This window comes from Haemorhous mexicanus, chromosome 3 (assembly GCF_027477595.1).
Source record: "Haemorhous mexicanus isolate bHaeMex1 chromosome 3, bHaeMex1.pri, whole genome shotgun sequence".
NCBI classification, from domain to species: Eukaryota; Metazoa; Chordata; class Aves; order Passeriformes; family Fringillidae; genus Haemorhous; species Haemorhous mexicanus.
The window spans coordinates 85,771,575-85,794,377 of record NC_082343.1 but is presented as its reverse complement, the minus strand read 5'-3'; the positions used below and the strand labels follow the sequence as shown (position 1 = coordinate 85,794,377).

The 22,803-nt window shown below is 37.7% G+C and overlaps 1 protein-coding gene across 4 annotated transcripts; it reads right to left on the bottom strand.

The window, feature by feature from the left end:
* Nucleotides 1–1,471: 1,471 nt before the first annotated feature.
* On the bottom strand, nucleotides 1,472–19,201 carry LCA5 (lebercilin LCA5). Of its 4 annotated transcripts, none has more exons than XM_059842566.1 (11): nucleotides 19,082–19,201; nucleotides 18,708–18,790; nucleotides 18,487–18,608; nucleotides 17,836–17,896; nucleotides 13,949–14,330; nucleotides 10,923–11,452; nucleotides 9,277–9,414; nucleotides 7,944–8,040; nucleotides 6,684–6,829; nucleotides 4,686–4,824; nucleotides 1,472–2,879 (listed from the first exon to the last, which is right to left on the bottom strand). In XM_059842566.1, exons 5-11 carry the CDS (start codon nucleotides 14,145–14,147, stop codon nucleotides 2,086–2,088), a joined length of 2,043 nt encoding a protein of 680 aa, XP_059698549.1. In that variant the 5' UTR covers nucleotides 14,148–14,330; nucleotides 17,836–17,896; nucleotides 18,487–18,608; nucleotides 18,708–18,790; nucleotides 19,082–19,201; the 3' UTR covers nucleotides 1,472–2,085. The 4 variants fall into 4 exon arrangements, with proteins under 4 accessions (XP_059698549.1, XP_059698550.1, XP_059698552.1 ...); XM_059842567.1 differs by having other exon boundaries at nucleotides 17,836–17,938; nucleotides 19,082–19,159; XM_059842569.1 differs by lacking the exon at nucleotides 19,082–19,201 and adding an exon at nucleotides 18,874–18,896.
* Nucleotides 19,202–22,803: the final 3,602 nt, after the last annotated feature.

The following is a 22,803-nucleotide window of genomic DNA, read 5'->3' as shown; positions in this document are numbered from 1 at the left end:
TTGTGAGCTTAAGAAGAGGCTGAAAATAAAAAACAGCTTAGAAACGATACATTTGTAATTGAAACAGCAGGGCACATCAGTTCAGCACAATAGCTGGAATTTGCCAGTTGTTAATGAGCTGACTTCCAAAAAACAAAACCAATAGTCCCCTCCTTAATACCTGCAGCAGATAGATTATTCTTTTATGCCTTATAATCCTCAACCACAGGAAATAAAAATAAACAATCCACCCAATGTCATCCTCAGGAGCAAAGCACCTGCTTCCAGATGGGCAGCACCACCCACAGGTAGGACAAGACAAGTAAGGACCCAGCCACAAACACCCGCAGCGTTTACCCACAGCCCTCTCCTACCTCTTACACCACAGTATTCACCCCAAAAAGTCATTGCAGGAAAGCAACACAGAGTTAAATTCACTGTTGTTGGTTAAAATATTTCTGATATGCTGACCATCTGCAAGCAAAATGAGCCAGATAAATTCTGTAGTACTACAATGAATGTAATTGGGATTGTAAGCAAGCAGGACAACATGAGCTGCTCTTCACTACTGGGTACCTGGTGAGAACTGTCCCACACCCTGGAACTGGATCTGTGACTAATTTTCTTTCTAAATGGGAGGAGCAAAGAGAGTTACTGCATGATAAAGACACCTGCCTTTCTCTTCAGAAGAGCCTCTGTGTTCAGAAAAATCTTGACTCAATGCATCTTTAAATCGTAAGAATTCTCTGTATTTTAGTGTGTTTTGAATCAGGCTCAGAGGGAGCATATCAGAGACGTGTTTGAAAATCTCTTGTTCTAGTAAGGAATGACCTTCAGCTTAAAGGAATGACCTTCAGCTTATTTCTGGAATGCTTCTGCTAAATTCTTCATTGCTTATATTTTTAATTTGTGTACACAGCACCAACCAGTAAACAACATCACAAATGAAGTTGAAACCAACTCCCCCCTGATGCCTCAGGTTTTAGCTTTTATATTTTTCAGATTCTGTACTGCTTTACTGTGTAGTTCTGAGCTTCATATTAGGGGATAGCAAGCTCTCTTCACAGAGTAGGTAGACAAAACAATTCCTTCTCTAGCTGGGGACCAAGGACAAATGATCCAAATTTCAGGCCCAAGAGCAACGTGGACTGAAGAGAGAAAAACAAGAAGGATGGGACTTCATAACCTGAAGTTGGACAATTAACTCTAATATGCAAATGGACCAGAACTTATAAAAGTGTGAGAGCCCATGACTGGTTATCCATTTTGTGACCATTTTGGGTTCATCTTGGGGTGAACCAACCCAGTCCTGGTTGGGTTGTTGTCCTGCCCAAGGTGTATCCATTGAGGCCTTCTAATAAATACCTACTTTATTCTTTAACTCTGTGTAGTCTCTGTTCTAGGTCAGCCTTCACAAGGTATCACCCCCAATATCAATAATATGATATAAGAAGTCAGAACTTTGTGTTAAAGATGATCTACACACAAGAAATTTACTCAACTCATTTAATAAAACCATTTTGTTAAAAAATTACTTAGTAATGATTGGAATTTTACATAGAAAATTCAGAAATTACAAAAGATGGCATTGCATAACAAATATAATCTGAATATATGAGAAGAGTTACACATTTGGTAGTAAGGTCCACAAAAACCTATGCAAAAGGAGAGAGCAGCTGTTCCTGAGTTAATTGTGCTTCTTTTGATATTCTTCTGAGATAACATGACAGCAGTGTAAGATACTCTTTCTAAGAGAATTAGTGCTAAGAATGTCTCTTCTACTCATTTCATGACTGGTATTACACATGCCTTCTCCTGGCACAGTTAAGAGGTTCTCCAAATGCCCAAGAAAGAAAGTTATCTGAGGCCTAAAAGAAATACTTCAAATGAAAAGCAGTGTACTGTGAGTGGCCTACAGGTAAAAATACAGGTAAAAAAACTCCAATCATCTCTCCTCTGCATCTCCCCTCTATACACATACCCATTTGTGTAAATTATTCCTTCATAAGGCTTTACAATAAATCTGAAATATTTCAAATCTATGCCTAATAAATATTACAAGAAAATAGTTTTTCAGTATTTACATATGAAACATATAAAACACGATCACTGTAAGACTACTTCTTCAACTTCATCTTCTAAAGAACCAAGGGTATTAACTCCTAGCTTGTTTGTATTGTACTGCAGACGGTGTCTGTTTAGGCTTCTTCCTTCACCAAAAAGCCCATTGTCTTCTTTGACTTTACTGTTTTTATCAACAAAAGGCTTATTACTAGAGTCCCAATCTATGTCCAAAGGTGGTGTATTGTTATTTTTAGAAAGAAGAATGGTGCTGGCACTGCTTCCAAAAAGTTGCTCCATTAAATTGGACTTCTTTTCTTTCTTACTATTGAAATCTGCATTTTCCTTAGCATTTTCTTCTAATTTGTCGCTTTTCTGAGTGAGCCAACTTGGTCTTCCTGATCCCTTCCCAAAGGAAGGGACATAACTACCAAATGCTAACTCACTACTAAAATCTACAGTCCTTACGTTTCGTTGCTTCTGCCCTTGTGCTCTTGTCCCATCATCCTGGCTGTCCTTTACAGGAAATCCATTAGTAACCTTTCCGGGAATCTCAAAGAATGGATTCGTTTTCTCTTTTTTCTCCAGGGAATCAGATTTTCTTGCTGTATTTACGAGTGGTGCTTGGGAAGTTGGTTTTGTGTTTGTTGTATTTTGAATTTCTCTATCAATTTCTTGCATTTTAGCAAGCAGGAACTCTCTTTTTCGCCGCTCTTCCAGCGTTTCAGTGCCTTCTCTCTCTACTTCAGGTTTGTGAATTTCTGTCTCCATCTTTATTTTCTCTTCTTTATCCAATAAAAAGTTGCTTTCTTTTTTGTCATATTCTTTCCTTTGCCACTCTGCAAAAAATGTTTGAACAATATTTTAAATGTTTTAATTTTAAAATACCCTTATAAGATTTTGAAAATAATGCAAGAAAAAGCCACTGAGTTTTTAGCATGCTCTTCTATGTACAATGACATTTTCCTGCTGCTTATTTTGAAGAAAAAATTCTTCACAAATGGCAACTAAATCCACTCCTGGTTCTCTGATAATATATAAAAGTTTACTGTCATCTTCCAAAGGACATTACCCATACTTTAGAATTTTCAAAGCAATTTGATTTCTTTTTGTCTTCCCATTACCTGAATTTGAATGAAAATGAATACAACATTACTGATTTTAATAGTTCTGACTTCCACAGTACTTAATTTTTATTTTTCACCACTGCTGACATTAGGACAGTCCTGGGATGTATGTGTGGTTTCCTTTTTTTCCATAAAGGGAACTATTTCTGTGAAGCAATCAGGCTTCAAAGTCACAGGAGTCATCACCTGTTTCAAGCAGTGAATGATTTAAAATACCCTGCACCAGTTGCATACAGAAAAGACCTTCACATGAGTGTTCTGTGCATCACTGCCTGGACTCAGAGTGACTGTGCACAGCTATGAAGGGACAGCAAAGGTACAAAACAGCAACTTATGGATAGAACCTGGAAATGCTTATGTGTAGAAGGAGGAAGATTCTCAAATATTTCTCTCTTCAAAATATTTTTCCCCCAAGATAACAGATATATATTTGGCCAAAAGTCGAATCTGACTACTTGGCCCCTCCAACACAGTGGCATTCTCCTTCGAACACTTTACTCAAATTTCTGACTTAGGCTTTCACAAAGTTCCATGTTATCTACTGTACTTTGGCTTAGGCTTTCAGAAACAATTGCAGTAGCTCATTTAATATATTTAACACGATATTTTTTTCAATAGCAGATCATTATACAAGTTAAGTAAAGAGCTATGTTTCTGTATGTAAGGTGGGAGAAATACCAGCTTATTCCATATGATGGGTAAGGTGGTTAAATCATCTTATTCGGAGACATAAAATCAGATTCTTGGCTTATGTAAGTCATGATAGAAGATTTTTCACAGATTTTACCTCTGAACGCAGCTATAGATTTTTAGAATTCTTGTCATATAGAATAAGTACTGCTGGTCATTAACTGCAATCACTGAAAGAGTTCTTTAACATGACAGGGTGCAGTCCATCTAAAATACCTGAGATTGACTTGTGCATTTAAGTGATTAAGATGCTGTGAAAACCAAATGAATAAAAAAGCAATATTAATATATAATGATAGAAACTGACATTTCTCAAATAGCCACACCAAATGATTCAGATAACTAGACCTGAAAAGAGAAACTAAAATTTCAAATTATATAAGGCAGTAGAAAGTACTGAAAAAAAGGGCTATATTAAGGAAAACATATTTGTTCTACTATAATAGAACAATGGTAAAAATAGTAACTCAAATCTCAGTGGTAAAAATCTACTTCCTACCTCAATAACATTGAGCAAGTCAGAGATAACATCAGCATTTACCTTCTATGTCATTCTTGTATTGCAAAGCACAATCTCTCAGACTCCAATACTTTTTTGTGGACAGCATTTTTTGCTGCTGCATACTTAATCACAGCTGAGTACAGGGAATGGATTATTCTACATCCTGTATTTCTTTTTGATTCTTCTTTGCATAATATAACTGAAAATAATTTTCCACTGTAGTGATCTCTGCAAAATCATTTTGCTCTTTTCACCAGAAACCAGCAGCCGCACTTGATTAGTATTCTATGGTGCATTTTTCAGCCTTCAGCTGCCCAATTCCTTACCGTCAGGAAGTTTTGGATCCCTCTCCTCTAAGGACTGTATTTCCTGAAAATGTTTCAGTTTCTCTTCCCTCTCCCTGTCTTGTTCTTGTCTTAGGAATTCTGCTTGTTCTTTCCATGCTTTGTCTTGAGTTTCTTTTTCCTGAAATAAATTAATAGAAAAATGAAGCTGATGGGGAAAAACAGTCAATAAAATGAACAACTTACCAAAATCATAAGAACTTCTATGTCATTCTGAAATCACATTCTTACTGCTAAACATAAAATGAGTAAGTCACCTTAAACCAAACCAGCTTTGATGACCCAGGGGTTTGGTCCCAAAATATTATCACCACTAGAATACTTTTATACACCTGAAACAAAATGAATAGACAATCAACTCTATTTTGTATTCCACCTTTCAGGGAAGTTGCAGCTCCAATGCCATAAAGCAAAATTATCACTCTCAGCGTGGTTCTCCTTAGAAACCAGACATGGTCTTCTTCAGTCAGTTTAATAGAAGGCCACATTTCACCATCATATTCTCTTAACAAGCAAGCAATTAGTTGCCCTCTACTTGTACAATCTGACCTTTTTATTCAAATGAGTGAGTTGTAGATTCAGATAATTTCATTCTGGTACTTTAATTTATGGAGTATTAAGTAACAAACAATCAAAGAGAGAGGTTTAATCTCAGATGACAATTTTAGCTAGTGACTACACATACATATGTAAAAGGAAAGAACCTGCAGAAAAGATATTAACAACAGCAGTAAAAATCACTAACACAAAAAAGTAGTGGCAATGAAGTGAAGAGAAAGCACAGTCCAACATATATGAGTTAACTTTGTAGATTGTGCTTATTTTAGAACAAAAACTTCTAGATTAAAAATACCCTTCTAAGAGAAATAGCTGCTACTTAATGAACAAAGAAAAGATTACTGTTAACCAAAAAATCTTAAAGTATTTCTCCTTCATGTACAAGGCTATCATTGTTATATTAAAAAATATAAACTACATAAGGAGATGGTGGCCAGGTATTTAAAATGCTTGACTTTAAAAACTGAGGAAAGCCTAGACTACCCAAATCTCATTTACATTATTTAAATCAATAGACAAATAGAGAACGCACAGCTGGACTCCATGAGCTGCCCTTGGACCAAGTGTGTGGCTCTGTAACTCACACACCAAAGCATATACTGGAAGAATACATTAAACTACATTCATAGTTACAGAAAGGGTTTGGGAAGAGAGAACATGCAAATGAAACTGCCATGAAAAAGCTTCAACCCTAACAGGAAGCCAGCCAAGACCATCTTCAGATCATTATTTCTGAAAAAAAGGTCCTAGCCTCATGTAATCAGAATTTGTAAAATTTGTACCAGAATGTGATTCATCAGATATGTCATTCTGATTTGTAATACCTTACAAATCTCTGATTTTAGCCTGGGGTTAGCAATACACAAAAGTATTAGCAATACTTCTAATTGGTACTATTTTGTACTAAAAAGGGAAATGGAAAAACAAAAAAAACCACCCAAGCATATTGACAAAGCTGGAAAGCCAGAAGAAATACCAGCACTGTGACAATAAGAGGAAATGTTAGATTTATGCATTGTGAAATAATTCTGGAAAGTAAAAGAAACCATAATTAAGACCAAATAGAAAACAGAGAGAAGACAGCCACCACTGTTTAACAGATTCCTTAAATAAGCATAAGAAACAAAGAAAAAGGGTGAAAATGAAAATGAAGTCATGAAAACTTCAAAGAAGTAATAGTGGCAGGAAAAAAAAATAAATTGAGCTAATGGCTCTCAGTAAGACAAATAATATGACAAACTCTCTAAAAAATGGAGTATATTTCTAGAACGGTAGATCTTGTATAAAAGAACAGAATGTTTTTGAAATTGTATTTTCTGTATATTTACACATGTATATTTACACATTTTCTAAAATATAAGCTTGGCATTTTACAATCTGATAGGTGAATTGGACTGGGTCTCAAATTTTTATGGAACTCACTATTTTAGGAAGAATTCCCTCTTTCTTGTTTGCTGTGTCACCACAGACAAGTTCTGATTCTGGAAGAAGTTCTGCTGGTGAGAAGCATCCACTGGTCTGTACACTTTTTGTGAGCTGTGGTCCCTTTTTTATATTTTGGTTGCTGGCTGTAGAAAATACAAATTAATTACAAGGTGTTTTCACTTGAAAATATCTCACTATATACCTGTCTCTCATTTTTCATGATTTGCAGCAAACAAGACTACTGAAGTCAGTGGAAGTGGAAATTATTGATGAGTTTCACACAGTTGTTTTCAGCATCTGTAAAACCTAATCATAAAAAAATATGCATGCAAAAATTCCAACAACAAAAAAAAAATTAAACCCCACCTTAATGCTACTTATAGGGTCATTACAGCACACTGAATATTAGTTAAAAAGCCCCACAAAATATCTCACTCATCTTACTACTTGTCACAGAATCAAACTCATAAAATTAAAATTCACTTACTTGACTCTTTGAAACATATATACTTATCTCTATGGAATGACATTTAAAAAAATCTGAACCTAAAATGGAATAATGGTAGAGCATCTATAATAAAACAGGCAGCAGACAAACTGTTTGAAATACTGACATTAAACATTTAAAACAGTCCCATAAATTTCTGCTTCTTCTGACAAGTAGATCCTACTGATCCAGTGAAAATAGCCTAAGCACACACACAGATACCCATATTTATCTGTGTAGGATAAGGTTTGAGACTGTCTTCTCACACCAGAAGAAATCACGGCACCGATACTTTTAGAAGATTATGTTCTGGCACACATATACTCTGAGGAAAAAATGCAGCTCATCTGACAGACAGTACATTTGAATTAGTAAAAAATAAATAAAACAGATCACAAAAATATTCTTAGCAGTGAAGATATGAATTTTTAAAGCTTCCCTAATTTATTGTGAAGTAAATACTATCTATCATCTATTGGAGATTTTACTACCAACGTTCCCCTCCACCTTTAGAGAGGAACTTCTAGTGTGAAAGGAGTTAAAACTGCTGTTTGGTGAAGTTCTGTGTTTTGGCTCTGCTGTGTTACGGAACAGACAAGAAACCAACGCTTTGTAACCAGTGCTGTGTTGAAAGAAGTGCAAAAAGGTAAATGTGCTTGAACAAGCAGCGTCAGGGTTGAGCACTGAGTGGCATGAAAGCTATAACCCAGCTGAGACATTTCAAAGTGATGCTAATATTTTTTCTGCTTTTACTGCTTTAAACAAGTTACCCCTTTTTCTTTGTACAATATCCGTGTCTTTTCTAGGTGATGACTTCAACATACGATTAGCATATATATTTTTTGCTTCAAGTTCTCTTTCTTTTTCCTGTGAATGGAAGAGGTAGGCATAAGAACAAGTTACTAGTATTTCATTTACCAGTCACTAGCAAAGCCATAATGTAAACTAAAAATAGATGTGGTAAATAGAAACAGAATAATTTTCTCATCCACTGTTTTAAGGATAACAATTACATTCCTAACTCTTGTTTATGCCATGAGAAAGCAGACAACTTTCTCCCCCACAAAAAACTCCTTAGCAAAATGTTATGGAGGAAAAAAAAAACTATCTCTGCAGTGAAAATGAAACTAAATGCCAGTGCTTCCATAAACATGAACAAGACTTACACCATGTGTATAGACCACACAACTGATTTTTAAGAGCTGTGAAGAGTTAAACATTTCAAAGCAAGCAATGACACTTGTCACAGGGCATGTCAGCATCAGTTAGCAGAGGCCCATTGTATCATACAGATAAAGGCACACTTTTCTTTTAGCACATTTACTGAACAAACTATAGAAATGAACAGTTATCAGAATTCATCTGAATGATGGGGTTTTCAAACTGTAAACTTCCCTCTAACAAATCTTAAAACTCTTACTCTAAACATTTTAGAGCTACTAATACTACTGCTACTTGCTGAATAGCTGGGAACATGGTGAACTGGTTCATCTCCAACATATTGAGACTTGGAGTTTGAGGAAAATTCTCCCAGAAACTAAGCACTTTAGCTTGAGTCTTACTTATTTTTTTACTAAAGATATACTAAGTAGAACATAACAATATTTTAAGTACTTTTATTGAGAATTTGGACAACAATGATGATGGTGGGGTGTCTAAATAAACATTTGCACACATTTAGCAACACATGTGAATATCACAAATAAATTACATTAATCTTCATTCAAACTTACTTAAATGCAAGTATATTAGTAACAAAGCACTATTTACACCTGCAGATTTAATTTTAAATTCAAGCCTTCAAATCTAATTTTCCATAGATTTTGTGGTTTATTCTCAATGTTTAGCCATGTATTTGATCTTGCTTTTCTTAACTAGTGCTAACTATAATGATTAACACAGAGGCATTCCTGTTATAAACACTGCGGGGTCAGAGCACAGAACGTTTCAATTTAATGCAGAAAAAGAACTCACATGTTGAATATAATTAAATACACATCAGAGAGTGCAGCCACTGGTTAACTATTCAAACCTGATTACAGATACTTCTGAAGATAAAATCCCAGAACATGGTTAGCAACTTCTATTCTTTTCATATTTTACCTTAAGCTTCTGATTTAGCTGATTAAGCTCTTCTTGGAGAACTCTGTTTTCTTCCTGAGCCTCGTACAACTTTTTTTTCTTTGAATGTAACTCTCGTTGAAAACTGCTACTACTTAATTCAAGATTTCTTTCCAGATCCTTCAATTAAAACAAAATAATATTTTTAATAACTGAATTAATTTTTATAGTCAAATTACTTATATAAAATTAAGTAAACCAGTGTCTTGAGTTTGGATATGGGCTCAACCATTGCTGTAACAGTGAAATAATTTAAACCTTTAATATTAACTTTGAGGGGGCAAAGCACCTGCAGATGCTGCAGCTCATCCTTTTGAGTATTCAGAGGTGATTTGAGGACATAATAGAAATTCATTATACTTTCTATAAGGGTCTTGCCACAGTGGACCTCCAGATCTCTAAGACAAATCTCCTACAGATGGGTAAGAGAGAGAATCCTTCCCTGAAAGTGCAGCATTAGAAGGAAGAAAACAAGAAGGAATTTTTAACCTTTCTACTAGAAAGTAGCTTGCGATTATGATTTCATTTATATGCCCTCATCTTGTAACAGCTGTTTTAAGTGAAGCTGTGTTGATGAAAGTAGGAAAAAACTAGAAGAAAATCCCTTACTTTTTAAAGCATGATTCATTTTAACATGATCCAGTATTACAAATGCTGAAATACCTAATCATAAAAGTACAGATGACAGATGGTGACACTATGGATGAGGTGGTTTAACTAACTCAGCCATTTATATATTTGTACTGTGGGATTTATTTTATGAAAGCTTAGTTTCCAGCTTAATCCTTGGATTTCCAGATATCTTATCACTGTAATGTAATTTAGGTTTAATTACTAATATAGACACCAAACCTTAACATCATCTCAATAACATAATTTAAGCTAAGAATACTTTAAAATTTATATACAATAAATAAAATATATCTACTATCAAAATAGTACAACTACCAACAGATTTAATAGTGTTAACACAATTTTTAAGTAAGATGAGTTCATAAACATATTTACAGTGTACACATGCTTAGACATGTTTACAAAAACAAACATTTTTGCTGGATGGAATTAAAATATATTGAACAAATTTCTTGTAATAGATACCCATAAAAAGGTCTAAAGATATTTCAGTATTTAAAAAACATATGTAATTTTGTCCAGCTGAGCTCTTAGATGTGCAGATAGTGGACAATCAAACACTGTATGAATGCTCTTCAAAAATAGAAAAAGAAATTTTACTTTTTTTTTTTTTTTTTTTTAGAATTTTAGTGTAAAGTTCCCTAGGTACCCAGAAAATTTTACAAACTGTTTCCTTCGAAAAGGAGAAACCATAAAGTTGTATTACATCTGGACCCACTTCTGAAATGTTATTGCTAGGTATAAAAACATTTAAAAGCACAAATCCACAGGATATATTCTGACAAAATATGCTTAATTTGGTAAGAGAAATTTGAATGTACAACTATCTCATAAGTAACTATATAATCACCTTAGAAATAATTTACTTGATTCTACTTATGGGTAAAACCAAAAAATACTGGTTTTCTATTTGCTCCACAGCTGTGTAAAATTACAATTCATCGTGGAAAGAAATATCTGTACCAGAATTTCTTGCAAAAAGAAATTCATCCCACCTTAATTCTTTTTTCTCTGTCCTCCAGCTTGCTCTCTGCTAAGGCTAGTTTCTTTGCCAGGTCATCTCTTTCAGCAAGGTGCTTATCTGCAGACAGCTTTTTCAGTTTCTGCAAGACAGTTTTTTTCCTGTACAGTTCATCTTCCGTATCTTTCAGCCGTCTCTCAGTTGCACGTTCTTTCTCCTGAGATTTTCGTAGGTGCTCCCTTAATATTCTAATCTCATTGCTGTGCCGAGTAAGGAGCTGAGAGATTTCGTTTTCTGTATCTTCAAACTTATTCAAGGCTTTCTCCTGCCTGTACTGAAGCCTCTTCAGTGCCCTGTTTTCCTTCTGCAGCTCATCCAGTTTGATGTGGAGTTCAGTCAGTTCATTTCGGAGCTCATTGATTTTCAGCAGCCTAGCAGAAAGAACTCTTTTTGTAACAAGATCTATATCTTTTGCAGGAGAATCCCTAGTGAGGCTCTGAGAACGGAAACCCCACCGTGTTCCTCTTTTGCTTGGTGCATATTTGGAATCCAATTTCTTTGTGGCTGAGAGAGGAAAAATAAAAAGCGTGTTTACTATTAGACAATGCAGTTTGTCTATGCAGATGTCCTTGGAACCAAGCTCTGCCTGAAACAATCATACAATATCTAGCAGAGATGGCAGCTTTCAAACCAGACAATAAAAGGCATATATATGATAGAGTTATGCTCCTTTTGATAGCTGAAAAATGGAGATTTATGTCTGTGATCTACTGTAGGAGGTAATATCTGCAGCCATTAATGTAGGACCCTTGTAAAGTAATCATCTGCAAATCTGTCAGAAATAAGAGTCATATTTTGTTAATATTTGATATGGTTTATTAAAATGGCTTAGAAATACTATACTGTAAATGCATACAAAATTATCACAAGCTTTTAAAATGGCAACAATTAGCTGAGCATTAGCCAGTTATGTATTATGCAAGATGTAATTCTCCCAGACAAATGCAGTAGTATTTTCAAATCCAGCTGCTATGCTTACAGACAAAACAGCAGATTTCAAAGGCTCAATGCAAAAAGCTTCTGAAGCAAAATGATAAATCCCATGAAAATTCAGTTCTCCCTGAGTAATTTATTCTTGCATCACAAGTTATTTTCCACACAGTATTCTCATTTGATTACTTGTATGCACTGCTTGCATTCCTATTTATTGCCATTATTATTATTGTCATCCCCACACATAGAAGCTGAACATTTTGTTTCTATCTTATGTGCCTCTCATGCCAAGCTCAAAGAATGAATCATATAATCCACTAAAAATATCTCCTAAAACAACTGACTTAATAGAGTTAATTAATAGAGTGCATAATTCCTTAAGGTACATCAGTGTTTGAAAGAAGCAATTACAAACTGAGTAGCAGTTTGTAATTCTGGATTGAAAGCTGGGATACAGCAGCAGTCCAGTTACGTGTACACGGACAGTGTGAGTGACAACAAATTCTTCCTCCTACCTTTGCCACTCACCATGTTTCTATTCTACCGAGAATGCTTGTCAGCAAAAATAACAGCTTAAAAATAACTTCTTATAATTTCCTCTAGACATTTTGCAAAAATACTCATTCATTTTCTGCTCGGTGCTCATTTTTCCACAGCTCGGGCAAACAAAAGAAGGTGTGTTTTTTTCCCTTCACAAAGAACACTTATGTCACATTCAAGTGTGAAAAGATTATCTAATACATGCACTGCAGGAATGATGCCACTCCTATCACCAGCTAAGGGAGTTCCCATTAACCCTAGACTCGCAGTCCCTGTAAGAATTTCTCCTTCTTTAGGGCACACATAAAATTCCACTACCAATATTTTACTTTTGATCATACTGTTGCATTGGGGAATAGTGTATTTCAAGACAATGTAATATGATATTTACAGTAACTTCATGTAATAATTATATTCAATTCTGGCTATGTAAACAAAGAACTGGTCACACATTTGCCCCCTCGAAATTAAATAGCATGGTGGAACTGCTGGTTTTGGTTCCCAGACAGACAGCCCATGACTACCATGGAGGAGATGGCACTTCTGAACACAGAGAAGCTCAGCAAAATACCAGTTGCACCAGGATACCCACCCTGTCAAGGATCTGAAGAGATACATTCCCTGAGCAAATTAAACACTTAAGGTCAGACTTTTTGGCACAGCCTAGATTGTAACACAGACCAAATGATTCACACAGTATCAAGCATTTATCAATGAACAAAAACATCTGCCCAAGAAAGGTAGGACACGCCATGACTTCAGCGAAAAACATATACAATTATTTAGAAGAGGCTGTTAAAGTGTGGCAGAAAGCCTTCACAGCCCTACTTCAGCCCAGGGCCTGCATAACCATGCTACTCTTCTTTGCAGGGAAGTTCACCTCCCAACAAACAATCAAAAAAGCAGCCCACGTCTGTGAGGGAGCTCAAAGTGGAGTTGTGTCATCTCAAATTGGAAATATTTTACCCTCAGAGAAGAAGCAGGAAAAACTTGCTTTTGAATCTCCATCTGAACCTAATTTTCATCAAAAAAGTTTTCTTTTTTTTTTTTGCCACATTAGCAGTCTTTTGTTTATTTAAAGTCACAGTATTATCCTGTAAAGCAACTAGACTTCCACAAGACAGGAAGACTGGTATCTGTAGGTTATTTGGTCAGGGAAATTTTAACAATTGTCTTCTTTTTACAGACTGCACAGCAAGGACATGCCTTGGGTTTTTGGCCTTGAGCTTTCTGTCAGTGACAAAAAGAAAGCATCAGCATGATACAACAGAAGGCTTGTATAAAAGCCATATTCACTTGCTTAGAAAATTATGAAGAATTTTGAAAATCATCAAAATTTCTCCTTATGCAGGAAAAGGTTAATTTCAATTTTCAATGGAGCAGCTACTGTCTACCTCCCATCTGTAGTATAATTCACATGAACTGTATTTGTAGATGCTCGTAATGCTAGTTTCTCTATTTTGAGTTTTCAAAGATAATTATCTCTTTGGAGCAGTTACAAAGCAGCAATTTCTGCTACCTACCTACCTTGGTAGTGCAACAGGCTGTTTGAAGTCTGTGTTTTGTGATGTCTTTTTTCTTGGTTTGTAGATGGAGAGCTTAGTGCTGGCGACTGGCTGGATGAACGAGATGCATTACCTTCATCTGAGTAATAGGAGTCACTATTTTTATCCTCATCTGATTTCCTCTCCTGTTCAGAATCTGGGCTCCTTACTCTTTCTCCCATTTTTCAGGTTTAACAGCTTTCCAGGATTTTCTCAAAAACTGCTCATTTTGGCACAAAGGATCTTTTAGTTGTCACAATGGCAGCAGTTGGATTATTTCCTCCAGTTTATCATCTTCATCTCCAAGCACGAGATCTCTGCAGTTCAGTTCAGCAAGCAGTAGCTATCATCCAGAATGCATTTTTCTGTAACAATTTAGAGAGAGGAAAAAAACCAGTGAGAATGGTTTTGCTAAGAAAGAAAGTTGTTTAAGAAAGAAAGGTAAAAAAGCTGTAAAATTATTCATGACTCCTATAACCTTATGATACACACTGTGCTACCCATTGTTTATATTAGTAATTATATTTATATTAATTATTTATATTAAATGTGACAGGCATGACTCTAGGAATGCTACTAGTATTACATTCAATAGTCTGAGGTATTTCAATCCCAAAAGAGAAATCAGAATATTAACACAACTAAATCCAGAATAAGAAACTACTCCCAAGTTAGAGAAGGGAAAAGAAGAATTTGGAAAACAGAACACAAGCGAAAGTTTGTTGATATTTAGGAATCTAATTTAGATGTGTTTTAAAACTTTTTAACCAAATGAATTAACAACTTATTTGTGTGACTTGAATTGAGATATGTGTAGAATTTGAGTAAATCTTCCATTTCTCAATTTTTGGCATTCCAACAATGTTAAATAATGGGCTTGAATATCAATTGTCCCATTTGTCTGGAAAACATCCAGTCCCTAACCCCTAATGAGACTGTACTATCTATCCCAATCTTCACCCTGAAAAGTACTCCCATACCCTACAACATCTGGTGCCTCACACCTTCAAGGACTGGCCAGAGCACACACATTTGTGTCATGTGTATTTATATATCTACATCCATATTTATACCTTTTTTATATCTGATAAGAGAGACCACACCACCAGCACATGATAAACATTACATCTGAAGCAGGTATAAAATAAGAAAGGCTACTCCTGCAGCCCGATGCAAACTGAAAAATCCCATATCTCAAGGTGAAATCAGCCCGTTTTGTATTTGGAGACACTTCCTGAGAATGTAATGGAGCAAATATATTCAAAATTCTCTTCACCTTCAAAGAAGGTCAAAAGAATTTTCTCACCAGTTCAAGAAGTGTTTTACTGACTACGCTCAGCTTCCCTTGTCTTTTGGCTCTCTCACCACTCTTGGCAGCTTTCAAGCTTAATTTCACCATCTCTTTCTTTTCAATCCAACTTTGAGATATCAAGCCTCTAGTGGGTGAATAAATAGGGCCTGCATTGGAGCCCATCAGTCCCACCTGTTGAATGACATAACCTCCTAGCTGAATTCTAAATGGCAAAGCAAATTACACACCCAAAAATTGAGCTGCTTTCAGTCAAAACTGTTCTACGCTGCAGGACAGTCAACATCCCTGTAAATGAGCTGTAAATTTTTTCACTGTATTTTTATTTCCCCAATAAAATAAACTTGGCCTTCTTCTCAGCCTTCACTACCTATACGTGCATTATTGCAGAGCCAAGCAGAACAGAAATGTCAGCTGCCAAGACAGTTTTCATTACAAATTCAAGCTTTCTGGCTCAGTTCACTGTTAGCACAATTCTGTCTCTAGTGACTGGAATCCATTTGGCCTCATAATCTACACAGAAGGAATTAGAGGAATAAATATCCCATCAGATTTCTGAACTGGGAAGATGATTGGAAATGAATACTGAATTACCTGGAAAAGAGTATTTTTTACTAAGGAAGTAACTTTCCAAAATAATGTTTTTTAAACACCTAAATATTTTCAAAGTGATCCAAAAAAACTAGATGCTGAAAACCTATATCAAAAGAATCTGAGGAAAACTAAAATTTCACTGCAAAGCCTAGGAAGTTAAATAAGCTATGCTTGAGATCACCTGTCCTAGAGATTGCTAAACACATGCTGGAAGGTTTCATGATTGTGAACATTCAGATAATCAGGAATGATTGTTCTTTTTCCTTACAAGATAGTGGAGTTATTAAAACTATTTCTAAAGGATGTACCTAATCATAAGTGTAACTAAGATCATGTAAGAATATTAGAACATATCAGGGTGCTTCCCTACTCCCAAACACTTCCTTGCCTAACTCCTGGCCCCACAAACACCTGTGCAGAATGGATGTCATTTTGCTTCTTGAAGAGCAAAACAAGCCTGAACAGGCAGCATTTTGGGCACAATCACTTCTCTAAAGGATGCACAGGCAAGACTGCATCAGGTCTGGCTCCACCAGAATTTTGGGGAATTAAAAAAATATAAATGAATATATTTATATTAAAGTACTAAAATAATATGAGATATAAAAATAGTACTCTTGAGGCACAAACCTCATATTCTTACATTTAAGGAAAGCATAAATGCCTACAGTTCATGTCTAATTACATATATAAAACAAGAGCACTCACTTTCACATACCGACTTCAAGCTGATCAGTTATTTTATAGCCTCACAAGAGTTCACTGAAGAGGCAATAATCTTTTTGAAGAATGCTTTTCATAACTCAGTGTAATTAAAACAAACAAATTGTAAGAACTGGAGGATTAGAATTATCCACCATTCCTGTACTGGATATTCCCCACTCCTGAGAATATTTTGCTAAGTATCATTTTGACATACAGTGATATACAGGAACAGGAATTTTCAATGCATTCTGTAATGCATTGAAAAGCAATGGAATGAAAACAAATTGAAAAAGGTAAAATGAAGAAGGCTCCCTTGAGGAATACCCAAAAACATCTCTTGGATCTTCAAATGGTTTTCAGTTCCATAAACGGGTAATATTATCATATTTTCCACATACAAAACAAAAAAAATCTTAATCTGTCAAGTCTTGCCAAATTAATTTTCCAACAATTTATAATACAATTTGATTAACAAAAGAATGCACAGTTTATCTTGAGAACAAAAAAATAACCAGGATATTTGAGTTTCACTTCAGTAAGCCTAAGGACAGTTTAATTAAGAAATGTTTTGGTTCCCTGACTTTCCAATTGTTACAAACTCGTTTGAGTTGATTATAAAGTGAGTTTAACACGTGTGAATAAGATCCACAAAGATATCTATTTTCCCTGGTAGGTTTACTAAGTTGTGAGGAGTGAAACATTGTGGACTAGCAGTGGGTCTACTAAGTTCCACTACCACCAAAATCCCAGTCCTCTCCCCTCAAAAGCTCAAGGCATGCTTTTAGAAGCCTAAGGAATTGAGATCACATCAATACAGAGTGGTTGAAGGAAACCTGAGACTTGCACGAACTTTAGAAAGAGTTTTGTTTCCAAGATTTCATACTTCTTCACTTCTGTTACTTCTATCTATTGCCATTATTTACATATTTTGTATCAAAACCATTCATCATTACAAAAAACAACCAAGCACCAGTTCACCGCAAAGGACATGACAAACAAAACAACTGCAACAGTGACAGGAGATTCCCTATTACTCCTAAGTAAATCACACAAACAGAAATTGAACCGTGGGATTACACGGTATCATGCAATAGACAGCAAGGAAAATTACTTAGCAATTCTTCCCATGCAGTGCATCCCAAGTTTAGCTCTGTAGTGCAACACTCATAAAACTTTTAAGGTCCTTTTCCCCCTCCCAGACCAGGGGAAACTCAAGTGCTTTTGCCGGTCACCGAATGGCACTTCCCCGTACAAACACTGACCTCTAACGGCCCGCTCCGTTCTTCCACCTATTCTGAGACAGGGACACTGCAAGAAAGCCAGCTGCAGACAAGTACAAAAGCATCAATCCAAGTCATTGAAGCGCTGAAGTTAAGAGCAAAGAATAATTTCAAAAGAAATTCGTCTCCTTCCTCTCCCTGCATCCATGTGTTTCATATCCAAATATTGTAGGTTTTCCAGATGAAGCCAAGAAAAATGATTTACTTTTATGACATCAAAACATACTGAGTGATGAGTCTTAGTGAGAATTAAGTAAAACTTTATTAGGTACTGCAGCTGCTGGCTTAATTGTATGCAGTTTTTCTAGGTTTACTACCTTTTAACAAAATCACAGAATCAATTAGGTTGGGAAAGACCTCGGATATCATCAAGTCCAACCTATGACTGGACATCAGCATGTCAGCTAATTCAGGGCACAAAGTGACATGTCCAGTCTTTCCTTAAACACTTCCAGGGATGATGACTCCACCATCCTGAGCAGCCCATTCCTATGTTTAATCACCCTTTCTGTGAAGAAATTGCTCCTAATGTCCAACATAAATCTCCCCTGGCACATCTTAAGACTGTTGCCTTGTCCTGCATTTTGGTGAATTAAAACGCTGTATGATTTTAAAAGCCTGTGTTACATTTACCTGACTCTGCCCCAGTAAGCCACAACGCTACTTGTGTCAGATTTCAAAATGAAGAAGCTGCTTCAAGTCCCAGGTCAGGAATGAGGAAATGGCACTTCAAAGAGAGCACATGCAGGCCAGTCCTACAAGAAGAAGAGATTATGTTTCTAAATCAGACTGCATCCCGGAGGCCCGTGCCGTCGCTCATACTCACACCCACACCCCGGAGCGTGCGGACTTACCCGGTTCAGCCCAGCCACTCCCGAAAGCAACTCTCCGGTTCCTGCAGCGCAGCCAGGCAGCTTTCCCTCACTCAGCGGAGACGCTTTCAAAGAACGTATCGAATGTTATTTTCTAGCAGCACTTCGCAATGGCACATTTTAAATGCAATCACCGAAACCGACATACACTAAACGACTTCGGAGGAAAGGAACTGAACAGCAGCGGCCCTAGACCTTTCGAAGGCCAACCCCAGGCCTAGGCCCGGGCCCGTTCCCAGCTCCCACAGCCCCCAGGAAAACACGGCCCCGCGGCGGTCCTGCCCCCCTGCGTGGCGCTCCCTTCGCCCCTCGATGTCCGCGATGTCCCCGCCGCCCCCGGCCCGTCCCGGCGGTACCTGCCCAGCCCCTCGGCCCGCCCGGAGGACGCGCCGGCGGTTGCCGCGTTACGCTTAAAGGGGCCGCGCGGCGGCCATTGACAGCGGCTGCCCGGCAACGGGCGGCGGGGCGGGGGCGGGCTCTCCTCGTCAGCTATTGGCTGCCCGCCCTGCCAGCTTGGCGGCAGCCGCTCTTTCCATTGGCGAGAGGCCGAGCCCCGGCTGCTGATTGGCTGAGGCTGTGCTAAAAAGGGGGTAATGTGGGCGGGCTGAACGGTGCGGCGCTGCCTCTCCTCGCCGCAGTGCCTCGGCGGTGCCTGCAGGGGGCGCTCCGGGCAGGGCCCGCGGCCGGGTGAGCTTCGCCGAGCTGCGGCCGGAGGGGAGCCAGGGCCGCCTCCCCGGGACTGTACCCCGAGAGCGGCGGGCTCCGAAACCGTGCCCTGCCCTCACCATCTTGGTTCTGTTGGGCGCCCTTGTGACATCGAAGGAAAGCAGCCCATGGAAAAGCACGGGGGTGCTGGCTGACAGCCAGGGTAAACAGCGTGTGCCCAGGTGGCCAAGAGGCACCTGGCTTGTATGAGCAATAGTGTGGCCAGCAGGACCAGGGCAGTGATTGTGCGCGTACACTCAGCACTGGTGAGGTGACACCTCAAGTGCTGTGTCCAGTTCCGGGTCCCTCACTACAAGAAGGACATTGAAGTGCTGGAGTAGTCCAGAGAAGGGCAATGAAGCTGGTGAAGGGTCTGGAGCACAGCTGAGGGAGTTGAAGGTGTTTAGCCTGGAAAAGAGGCATCTCAGGGAAGGCTTTTTGGCTCTCTACAACTCCCTGAAACGAGGCTGTAGCCAGGTGGGGGTCAGCCTTTTCTTCCAGCTCAGCCTTTTATTCCAGGCAGCTAATGACAGAACAAGAGGAGGTAGCTTCCTTCAAGCTGCTCCAGGGGAGGTTTAAATTGGACATTAGGAGGCATTTCTTCACAGAAAGGGATATTAAGCATTGGAATGGGCTGCCCAGGGAAGTGGTAGAGTCACCATCCCTGGAGTGTTTAAGGACGGACTGGATGTGGCACTTAGTGCCATGGTCTAATTAGCATGGTGTTGTTCGGTCATGGGTTGGACTTGATGATCTCAGAGGTCTTTTCCAACCTAATTATTTCTGTGATTTTGTTCAGAGAGCTGCCCAGGAGCACAAGAGTAGCAAAGCAGCCTGCCACAGTGCTGAGACCCATCGTGTCGTCTCTGGGCAGTGGGACCAAGGAAGCTTTTGGGGAGCCTTGAGCACATTCTGGCATTGGCAGTTTGAGCACAAGGCTTTGGGTCAGGGTGGCACCTGAGGATAATGACAGGTCAGGGATGAGAGCAAAAGCGGGGAGCAAGAATGGATTGTACTGACAAAAGGATGAAAGTATTGCAAAAAGCTGACAAAAATGCTTGAATTCAAAGGCAGGTCCAATGTAATGAGGTTGTTGTGGTTTATTCCGCAAAAAATAAGAGGGTTTCTAAACCTTGGCTTTTATTACTCGAAGTTGCTGCTATTTTTTTTCCTTAATGCTAATCTTTATTTAAAAATGTAGTTAAGCAAATTTCTTTGTGGAGGGAGGAAGGGAAAAGGAAACAGGATATCTTGCTTGCTTCACTTGCTGGAGTATGTTATGTTAGCACAATGATGAAAGTGACACAAGAATTTGGGTGGAGCAGGATAAAGAAGAACATTTCAGATGAAGATTATAACCTGTCTGTATGGGAAAGCATAAATGGGACATTCTTGAGAGGGAGACATATTTGCCCTTGGCAGAACTATGTCTCCACAATTCTGAATGTTCAAAATAAATACTCAGTGACCATTAAATGATAATAATAAAAATGGAGGAAACAGGACAAAGTTTTTGTTTTGTTTACCAAAGGCAATTATTTTGTTTACCAAGGGAATATTTTCGGGCACAACCTGTCACTTCACAATAAAAATAAGGAAATATGTGAGGAAAATACAGTTTTAATGCACTTGAAATTAAAATATTGCCATCCCTCTTCCCTGACTATAAATTTTAGGAGGAAAGAGGAAAAAAAAGAACGTGATTATGAAATACTTAAGAGATTCTCAAAAATTATGTGTATTGTGCATAAGAACTCTGAATATGTTTAATTAAATTACTGGAAAATGTAATTTAGTGAGTAGGCTAGAATGCAATCAGAAACATGTCAGCATAAATTCCTGTAAAAGGAGAGGAGGTGTATACTGGTATTTCAGAAGTAGAGAAGTAGCTGTATGGCATAAACCTGACATGGAGTCTCCCAAGTAATTTTTTGATCCTAATATTCAAGAAAACAGGCATGAAGCATGCAAATAACTCCAACAACCAGTCTTTGAATTTCCTAATTTCAATTGTCTCCCTAATTGCACTTAATATTTTTGCTGTACATGCATTGCTATTATGAAATTGGTTTCAATAAACAATAAAAACTCATGTGGATCTTTTTTTAAACTCATCCTCAGTGGCTTTGTGTAGCTTGCCCTTGTGCTAAACGGCAAAAGCATATAATTCATCACAGCAATGCTGGCAGAGAATCATTGATGTCCTTCAAAAAGATCCAGGGAATGACAAAGACGGAATAATTTTATAGCTTGCAACTGGAGGAAATGTATTGCTTGCATCTGGCAGCAAGCCAGGCCAGAATCTGAGATGCTATTGCTGCTGTAAATAGGATGAAAGGAATTCATAATCCATCTCCATGCCCACTGTAGCTAGGAAAATTGTAAGCAGAAAAAGCAATTAAACAAACAAACAAACATGAGAAAGCATAAAAGTACATGGGAGAGACTTTTTTTTGTGTTGATGATTTATAGACTAATTGCCATGGTTAACCATTTGAGGCCTGGTTAGTGACTAACTGATCATTACTTACTGAATGTGGGTAACACAGGTATTGAATTTAAGCAGTGTGTATGTGTAATCCAAGTACTTAATACAGGTATTGAGTCATAATGAAAACAGGCCTCTCGTTCACAACAAATGACATCAGATTTCTCCATCAAATGCTCCATCCAGAATTATGCCAGCAGACTTGAATTAGCTGCCGAGCTGGAATAAATTCAGATATTGTGAAATGTTGGCATAGGGATTAATTGATAAAAAATTGTTAGTCTAAAAACTATAAATAATGTATTTTAGATATAGTCCTAACAACCTTACAGTTGATACACAGCAGATAATTGATGGTGCTGTGTTTCACATTCCCTTGGACAGGACAAATAGATGAATCACCTGAGCAAGACAGAAAGTTTTGCAATTTTCTTAAGTCTGTGCAAAACAAGTCTGATGTCTTAACTGCTTGCTTAGTTGGGAAGGTTGTTTAAACAGAGTATTAAATTCAAGAGCTGGATGGAGAAGTGGAAGGCTCAGAAGGAACAGCCCTAGCCTCCGAGCTGAACTGAGGGGAGGGATGCTGTAGAAAGGGGGGTGGAAACCTTCAAACACTAAATCAGGTCCTAATGTCACAGTTTGCTACTTCCAGAGGTTCCAAAATGGGATAAGGCTACCAGGCTTATTCAGATGAGTAGAACCTGCGCCCATTTAATTGTTGTACATAAGTATTGATGAGAAATCCCTAATGCATGGAAAAAATGCTATTGATTTTTACTACCCCATAGAATTAGCTGTGGAAAACATGGTGGGAACTATTGCAATAACTGCCCCTAATATGGTGGATAAAACAGATTCCCTGAATAGACTGAACAAAGATGACAA